Source organism: Somniosus microcephalus, chromosome 5, assembly GCF_052327205.1.
Source record: "Somniosus microcephalus isolate GS21.2 chromosome 5, FLI_Smic_1.0, whole genome shotgun sequence".
NCBI classification, from domain to species: domain Eukaryota; kingdom Metazoa; phylum Chordata; class Chondrichthyes; order Squaliformes; family Somniosidae; genus Somniosus; species Somniosus microcephalus.
Genome location: NC_140991.1, coordinates 87,521,148 through 87,530,327, shown reverse-complemented (window position 1 = coordinate 87,530,327; position 9,180 = coordinate 87,521,148). Strand labels below are relative to the sequence as shown.

At 42.1% G+C, this 9,180-nt stretch overlaps 1 protein-coding gene across 1 annotated transcript; it reads right to left on the bottom strand.

Moving 5' to 3' along the window:
- Positions 1-929: 929 nt before the first annotated feature.
- LOC147117183 (frizzled-1-like) lies at positions 930-6,766 on the bottom strand. The gene has a single exon (XM_085987949.1). It carries the CDS (start codon positions 6,277-6,279, stop codon positions 4,579-4,581), a length of 1,701 nt encoding a protein of 566 aa, XP_085844075.1. The 5' UTR covers positions 6,280-6,766; the 3' UTR covers positions 930-4,578.
- Positions 6,767-9,180: the final 2,414 nt, after the last annotated feature.

Below are 9,180 nucleotides of genomic sequence, written 5' to 3'. Positions count from 1 at the left end.
ACTATGAGTTTTGCTCTTGCTGTTTATTGTGACACCTTAAATCCCCAATGTGATAATTCAGTTCTCCTACACATAACATTCTCCCTACCAATTGTTACTCTGTATGTAAAATACTATAGTGCTGATCTTCTTCAGTCCTACAGAGTTTTTTGCAGTAATGTGTTAATTTGACATGGGTCTAGAATTCTTCTCCATCCACAAATTGTAACTGATTATAATTGCAGTCTTTGATTGATACATGGCTTTCAGGACTAACAACTTACTTTGCAACAACAACAAAAAACCTTGTGCATTTGTTTTCATTTTTTTAAATGTTCTATGAAAGATTTGGTTTTAACTGACAGACTTAAAAGTAAAATGTTGCAATAAAAGTCACCGTACAACTTGAACACTAAAAAACTGTAAATCTCTTATACCATGTTTATGTTCCATTACAATTACCTATGCTTTGAAGGCAGACTTGAGGAATTCCAAGGCAGTGACGAAGCGTGGCTTCCCTGTCAGGAACGCAGTATGCAAACATTCTTGACCTAGGAGCTAAAGCAGCTTCTGACAGTCTTTCTTTTAAGGGCTGATAATAAAGATTATAAAATATAGATTAGGTATTACTTAATTTACTAGAGTTATCTTGTCTGTGGAACCAAAACTCTGAGAATTGTTGTGCAGGTAAGGTTATTTAAAACAAAATGATGTATTAATATGATGGCTTGGAAATAAGAAATTTGCATACCAGAAGCTTATTTTGTAGCATTGCATAATGGAAAATCCCATCAGCCCAGAACATTAGATTTAATAAGTACTGAAAAAATGTATTTTGGCATCAGTTATTTGGCAATGTTACTCCTAACAATATCTGCCTAGATTAAGTGAAAATGTAAATATAGGTTAATAATGTCATAGATGTGATCAAATAAAAGCAGCCATTGATGTGAATTTTAAAATAATGTTTAATGCTAATAGTTTGAGTTAACTAAAATCCTTTTTAATGGTCAAACATTTAAAAATAAGGTAAACCCTGTATCACAGTTCCTCCATTTTGAATCTTTAAAAAAAACTATTTAAGTGATAAATAGGTTGGAATAAAATATTAATTTCAAACTCCTTTTGAAATGTTGGTAAGAATCAGTGATGTATTTTTGATGATTTATTTGTTAAACTACTGTATACAGTAAACTGTCTTAAACATGGCTTTTGAGAATCTGGTTCTTTAATGTTACCCCCAATTTTTTTTTTTTTACAATTTATATGAACTTTACTCTTAAATTATTCACCAAGTGCGCACCTGTCTAAAAACATGCACTCACTGTGTTACTGTATAGAGTAATTAGAAGTTCAGTAATTAGCACTGGGCACGCTTAAAACTACACAATTTAAATGCAGAAAGGCACCTCTAGTGTGTCTGGCTATTTAAAGAGGAAGGATAATGAAGCTTGTGGAAATACTATTTAATGACCAACTTCCAAAAATAGGATCTAAGAACTGAACAGTAAACCAGAAATTTGGTTCCCAAAATCCAGTCACGTGTATGGAATAATCTGCCACTCCCTTAGGAAATAAACAAGGATTAGAGAGTCTGTTCTGCGTGGGATATGCATAAATATATCCACAGATTAAGGCAGTTAATAATGGTCTACTACTTTTAGAAAAGCATCACAAAGCAGCTGGTGTGTGACCTTGACAAATGCATACATTTATCTTCATAAAACTATAATGGTTATTGCAATGAAATTAAATACACGGACTGTTTTGAATTGCAGTTTGGTGTTAATGATGTGTTTATATCATAGACTCCAGAGATCCCGAGGCTGTTCCAGTAGGTTTTATGCTAAAGCAAGAGTCTTTGAGATAATTCAACCACTTACCATTTTGATTTTCAACATTTCATCCCCATTATTAAAATTAAAAACACTGATGGATTTTTAAAAATGTATAACCTGTAAACCTGGTTAGAATCATGTAGATAAGTGACGTGTGAATTTATTTGTGGATACTGTCAAATCAGAATTAGGATTGTGTCATGATTGTGGAGTACTACAGGTCTTTATAGCTTCAAAAGATACACTTGATTTGTAAAATATTTACCCCAAAAATTCTAATTCTAAATATATTGTAAAGCAGAATTAGAGAAACATGCAGAACAATTCATAGCAATTTCCAAATGAGCTCATAAAGCACACACAAGGCTCCCAATACATAGGGTATTTGAGATCCTACTGCATTCAACTGCCTACACTAAAATTCGGTCTAGTGTCTAACCTTTTACTTTTTTTTTAAATAAATACCTGCCATACTTAAAATTCTATATTGATCTTCTAATCCTGATGGAAACATTGTGATTTATATGTACATATATTTTGAAATCTAGTGTTAAAATGTATCCTTAAGTACTCAAAAGGGTTAACAAATTAATTTCTGCAAGCCTTACACAGATTCGGGGATACAAGTATGTGTGGGCTTTTAAAAATTGTTGTGTTTTAATTGTTTGGATGGACGCTCAAGTTTAAATGGCTTATCTGAAGTCATACAGACTAATGGGCAAATTTGTGCTTTTGCTGTTTACTTATAGATATGGGAAATCTTATTTAATGTGTGACATTAGGGTAAGGTTTAAAACTATTTAAATATTTTATGAAAAAAATGCAATACGATAATCAAAAAGATCTATTGTTCATTTGTTCTGATCTCAAAGAGCAGGTAAGCTTATGAAAACACAGCTAATAAAAAAAACACTATATTTTACCAAATAGCAAACCAATAAGCATTTCCCCTGGAAGGCTGAATTTAATATCAAATTGTACAATACGTTATGACAGTGTATTCCTGATTTTGTTTTAAGCACACATAAACTTCTGTTAAGGCAGACTCGATTTAATTTTGTACAAAAAGTTGGAAGTTTTATTTCAAAGAAATTAAAAATATGGAATATATAAACTTTTCTATTGCTCTATAAATATAAAAGGATTCTGTAATGGTGAACAAGAATAAATGAATACCAAGTTCAGACATTTTTTGCTCATCAGGGACTTGAAGCCAATAATGAATTTGAACCATGAGTACAGGCTTGTACGGTGTTATGGCTACAGACTCCTATTAATTATTTGATAACAATCATGCAAATTATTTTAAAATACAGTACAATAAAAATGCCTGTATGTGCAGTTATTGTGCCTTTAAAATGTTTGTACTGCTTGTACTAAAATGCTTGTAATATAGTACAATGGAAAAAAAGGGCATTTGCCATTTTCTGACAGGAATGGCCCACATTTCAATCAATGGATTAAATGTACTGGGTATGGTACTACACCGTATTTCTACAGATAATTTGTTTTCTGGACCACTCGCTTGGAATAGAATGGGAATTTTTTTCAGCACTAATAAAACATTGACTGAGCCTTATTCTGCTCTACCCCATACCAAGGACTACCTCTGGGTCCTAACATTACCCTCAGCTCAACCTCTATTGAGTTCACATGCTTCTGAAGTTCAATATTCCCCCTGCCCTCTAAAAAAGAAAAAAAAAGGCTACCAAGAGTGTTAATTTTGCTTATTCAGCTGTTCAGTGTCTGTTAAGTATAAACATTCCCACCTGGTTTTCAGACTTTTAAACAATTTCTTTATGTGGTGCTACAGAAAAGCAGTATTTGCTGTCTCTCCAACAAAAATGTAAAAGCAAAGCCAAGTCAAAACAATCTATAACAAAGATGTATCGAGGATGATCTTTCAATAAGACTACATTAACATAACAATGGAGAGTTTTTTTCTAATGCACCAGCCAATAAAATTGCTATTGACGACAATAATGGGGAAGGGGAATTAATCAAAATAATCAGCAAAACTAAGTGCTCCTACGCCCTGTATAATTTCAGTTTTCAGACTCATTTTTGATCCAGTATTTTTGTATAAATCCACTTAGGGTAGATTAATATGCAAGACTAAAGCAACCAGAATTAATTAATTCTATTATTCGGGAAGCAGGGCACCCATCAGATGTGGATCATGCTAGATTGTAATCTGGGTGTCCAGAGGTAAAAGTAATGCGTGAGGCCATGATTTAGTCTATTTTATTTACCCTCGCTCTCGATTCAAATTTTCTAAGTTGTGTAAAGAATAATGATGTTAACATGGTTGGCGTTAGGACCCAAGGGAAGCCTTTCATTCCGGGGTAAGACTAATTGTCCCACTGCCTCCAGGTCCAATTTATGTCTCGAAAGGTTCAACATTCAGACATGCGAGTTGGCGGGCACCAGGATCAACTTTCAAGTCTGACTCATTTGCAGTTCGTTCTCCGTGTTCGACTACAAGTTGAGTTACGACAATCCTTGTTTTACGAGCACTGAAACAACCAGTGCCTTCCCCCTCAAAAAAAAACTCCACAAATTGGGGAAACAAGATACACCTCTGGAGGTGATATTTTAAATACAAATATATAATTACAAAAAAATCTTACAGATGCTATTTACAAACATACAGTATTTGAAATATAGTCTGTCACATCTCAAATCTCGGGCTTCACTTTGTGTGAGTGTGTGTTTTTCTCCCCGTCTTTCCGGAGGGGAAATGTTGACTAAAAAGCGTCTCTCACACTGTCGTCTCGCCATGCTTACTGTTTGTGAGTCTCGTGTAGAACTTGCGCCATGAATGTAAAGTCTTACCAGACCAGATCCAAAAACCGGAGGTAATGCCCACTATAAGTGTCATGAGGTATTTGATCATGTAGACGGTGAAGTCCGGCGTCATGTGTGGGTGCTGGCTTGGGGGGCAGGGGATGGCGTAACTTTTGCAAGCCTGGCTGATCCAACTTTTCTCCCACTGGTCCCTGAAGGCTTGCTCGTAAAAGTAACAGGCGATGACGATGGTGGCGGGCACGGTGTAGAGGACGCTGAAGATGCCGATGCGGACCATCAGCTTCTCCAGTTTCTCGGTCTTGGTGCCGTCGTGCTTCATGATGGTGCGGATGCGGAAGAGGGACACGAAGCCGGCCAGCAGGAAGGAGGTGCCGATGAAGAGGTAGACGAAGAGCGGCGCCAGCACGAAGCCTCGCAGCGCGTCCACGTTGTTGAGCCCCACGAAGCAGACCCCGCTCAGCACATCTCCGTCCACCTGGCCCACGGCCAGGATGGTGATGGTCTTGATGGCCGGCACTGCCCAGGCGGCCAGGTGGAAGTACTGGGAGTTGGCCTCGATGGCCTCGTGGCCCCACTTCATCCCGGCCGCCAGGAACCAAGTCAGGGACAGGATCACCCACCAGATCGAGCTGGCCATGCTGAAGAAGTAGAGCATCATGAACAGAATGGTGCAGCCTTCTTTCTTGGTTCCCTGGGCCACGGTCTTGTAGCCGTCTTCCGCAAACTTCTCGTTGCAGACCACTTTTTCTTCCAGCAGGAAGCCGGCGATGTAGGCAATGGCCACCATGGTGTAGCAGCCCGACAGGAAAATGATGGGGCGCTCGGGGTAGCTGAACCTCTGCATGTCCACCAGGTAGGTCAGCACCGTGAATAAAGTGGAGGCGCAGCACAGCACCGACCAGATCCCGATCCAAATCCTGGCAAACTTCAGCTCCTCTTGGCTGAAATACATCAGGCCGTTGGTGCGGGAGGGCTCGCAGGGAGCACCGCAATCCTTCTCCCCCAGAAAGTGGTAGTTCAGGTAACTTGGCACTTTCAAAACCCGGGGGCAAATGAACTGGTCCCTGCTGGGGTACGCTCTGGGGTAAATGGTGCCGGCATCGGGCAAAGATTGGGTAGGATCTAAAGTAGGGCTGCCCTTATCCGTGTTGTTCTGTCCAACGCACAGGTCGATAGATCCGTGGACGGGAAAGTTTTCGCACCGGAGACTCTCGGGCCACTGGAAGCCGAATTTGTTCATGAGCGCTTCGCACCCCTGCCTGGCCCGCTCGCACAGCGATCGGCACGGGGGGATGGCCTGCTCCAGCACGGTGCAAACCGGGGCGTACATGGAGCACAGGAAAAACTTCAACTCGGGCGAACACTGCACTTTCACCAGCGGGTAAAACTGATGAACTTCCAGGCCGGCGTCTTCCTGATTCGTGTGTCCCAGCAAGTTCGGCATGATGGTTTGGTTGTAGGCAATGTCCGTGCACAGAGGGATCGAGATGGGCTGGCAGAAGCCGTGGTCCGGGATCGAGATGCCCCTTTCGCCGTTGTACTGCCCCTGTGGCCGGACGGGTCCCAAACCTTGGAGGAAGAGATGGAGCACAAACAGCCAGCGAGCGCTCGCAAGTTTGCACAGATCCAGATGGAAACAATTACACACAGCCATACTTTCCCTCGCTCTTTCCTTCTCTTCAAACTACTTCTTCCACTTCGGTGTAAGAATTTGGTCTACGGCATTAAATACAGCAAAAGTTTTTTGTTAAATATATATTTTGAACACTTACGTTTGGGGATATGAGTTTATACTGGAAGCAATTCAGATGCCAAAAAGAAAAACAGCCCCAACTCGAGCAGCAACCCAGCTCTGACTCCACTGTCCATTTGTCACTCCATCGGTTCCCTGTCGCCGGTTTCCAGGAGCCCCTTGCCGTCTGGCTGCGCAATGCGGGGCGCGCGTCGGCAAGAGGCGCCTTGAAACCGGCTCGGGGCTCTTCCTCTCTCCAAACTCCAGCCAATCGTAGCACGATTCTGACCCAGCCCGAGCCGAAGCCAGCGCTGCGATTGGTTGGCAGCTGTGCGGAAATTTGAATAATTGGCAGCACTTGTTGGACTGGCCTGGAGGGGTAGAGTCCGCGCCGCGTCCCCGGGGAGCGGAGAGGAAAGCGGCGCTGCCGCCGAGCCCGGGGGCTTGCACCCCCTCAGAATTTGGGTTCACTCTGGGCACTGGCATTGAGAATGCGCCGCTGTCACGGAGGTCAAAGCCTCCGGGCGGGGGCGAGTGCTGCAGTCAAAAGGGCAGGACCCTGGGCTTCCCAGGTCAGACCGCTGCATCCCAGGGACCTGAGGCTAACGACGGGGCACTGAACCGCAGGGTCACAGGCTGAGGGCGGAGCCCGGGCTGGCGATGGGGCAGCTCAGGCTACTGACCGCGGCGGTGGGGAAACAGAGTGGCGCCCGAGAGAGTCGGGAGTTTGTAGAAGGGAATATGAATGGAGCATGCATGGGTATTAAACCTAGAGGGAGCTGCTCTGGAGTTTTCTAGGAAGGTGCCGGCTTGGAGGCTGAAAGCTTCAGGGAGATGGGGCTGAAGAAGGGAAGTTTAGGGAGATCCGGCTCTGAGCTCCCAGTGGGACGATTTCAGGAGTGGAAGGCATAAACCTTGAGCCGGGGACACGGCTCAGGCACTGGAAGTGTCGGAGATGAGGGGTTGAAGGAGTCGCGGCTGTAAGATGTTTGCGCGGGGCACAGACCTCGATGGTCTTGGGATTGAAGAGGGAGGTGGGGACTGGGATGGCAAATTTGAAGAGTACGAAACTAGGGAGAAGGGACCTCCCCCAGCACGTACAACCGAATGCCACTCTTGGAAGTAGTTTTTCTTTTTATAAGCCCAGTGAGAGTAATAAGGGAATTCAGCGTAACTTTTTGAATCTTCAGGTTTTATTTACAGCCACGGAGATTACTGGTATTCCAGCTTCAACTATGGCTAGACATGAGTTATATTGCAATCTAAGTTTTGTTTATGAGCCCAAGTCACGGCACAGTTTTTAATGCTTAGTTAATGTGTGAATTGAAGTAAGGCATATTGCATGAAATAGCAGCAATAAACGCTTTAAAATTCAGTATGAATTTCGAAAATAAGTACGCTGACCTTTTTGTTACAACCCGAACAGAGAGCTTGAGGGGCTGCAAGCCGCCGCTTTGTGTTTTAACACTTCAGTCATTACTACGTCTCCAAGATGATGCAACACATTAGGAACTCAAAAAAGTTCCCTAATTCATTTAAGGCAAACTGATTATTTTTAAATGTTGCAAGTAGCAGCAAGTTGTTGACAGTTCTGTACATTCCTGCTGCCCCTAAATTTTTAATCTCACTTGTCAACAATCATTCATTGGTTGATTACAGATTTTGTAGGGTGTTTTTAGCAACGTGCTGTAGAGTTTTATTCATTGTGATATAGTACTATTGAAATAATGGGTTATTTGCCTCTTGTCTAAATCAATTGGGCCTGTTATCAACTCTTGTTTTGATAGCACTTCACAAGCGAGACTTTGATTAAAAGTGACGTTAATTTGACGCTGCGGTGACGAGACCAGAACACGCTGACAATCATTCGGGCATCATTGTGCATTAGTAGATGAAAAGGTTGATAAGTTAAAGTCACAGTAGAAGCGAACCACATTGAGCGATGGCAATTAACACATCCATTATTCAACATTTGGGTGTATTTGCCGGCCATTGTAATCCCAGCAATAGGTATATGCTTATGTGCTTTTATTGAATCAGCATTAGTAGGGTGGTCTTCATTCTTCAAATTCTATCGGAAGAGAGAGTCTGACTGTCTTTCCACTGGTTCCTGGGAGCATCGATTCAGCATGCAAAAAAATGCATAGCCTGCAAAAAAGGCCTCATCTGTATTGGAAACGCAAAATACTGCAGATACTAGAAATCTGAAATAAAAACAGAAAATGCTGGAAATACTCAGCAGGTCAGGCAGCATCTGGGGAGAGAGAAACAGAAAGGTCATGACCTCAACCTGAAAACTTAACTTTGTTTCTTTCTCCACTGATGCTGGCTGACCTCCCGAGTATTTACAGCATTTTCTGCTTTTATCTCATCTGTATTGGTGCTGATAAGCGACTTACTGACCTCTCTATATAAATGTGGGCTTTGTGAGTGTCATAACTTTACAAGGATGATACCAGAAACAGGAGGCTATACCTATCACGAAAGAATTAACAGGCTGGGTGAAATGGCTGAGGGTGACCTAATAGAGGTCTTTAAAATTATGAAAGGCTTTGATAGAGTATACACAGTGAGAGTGTTTTCACTTGTGGGGAAGAGCAAAACTAGAGGCCATCAATATAAGCTAGTCACCAAGAAATCAAATAGGGAATTCGGAAGAAACTTCTTACCCAGAGTAGCGAGAATGTGGAACTCTACCACAGGGAGTGGTTGAGGTGAATAGTATAGATGATTTTAAGGGGAGGCTAGATAAGCATATGAGGGAGAAGGGAATAGAGGGCTATGCTGATAGTGTTAGATGAGGAAGGATGCGAGCATAAATGC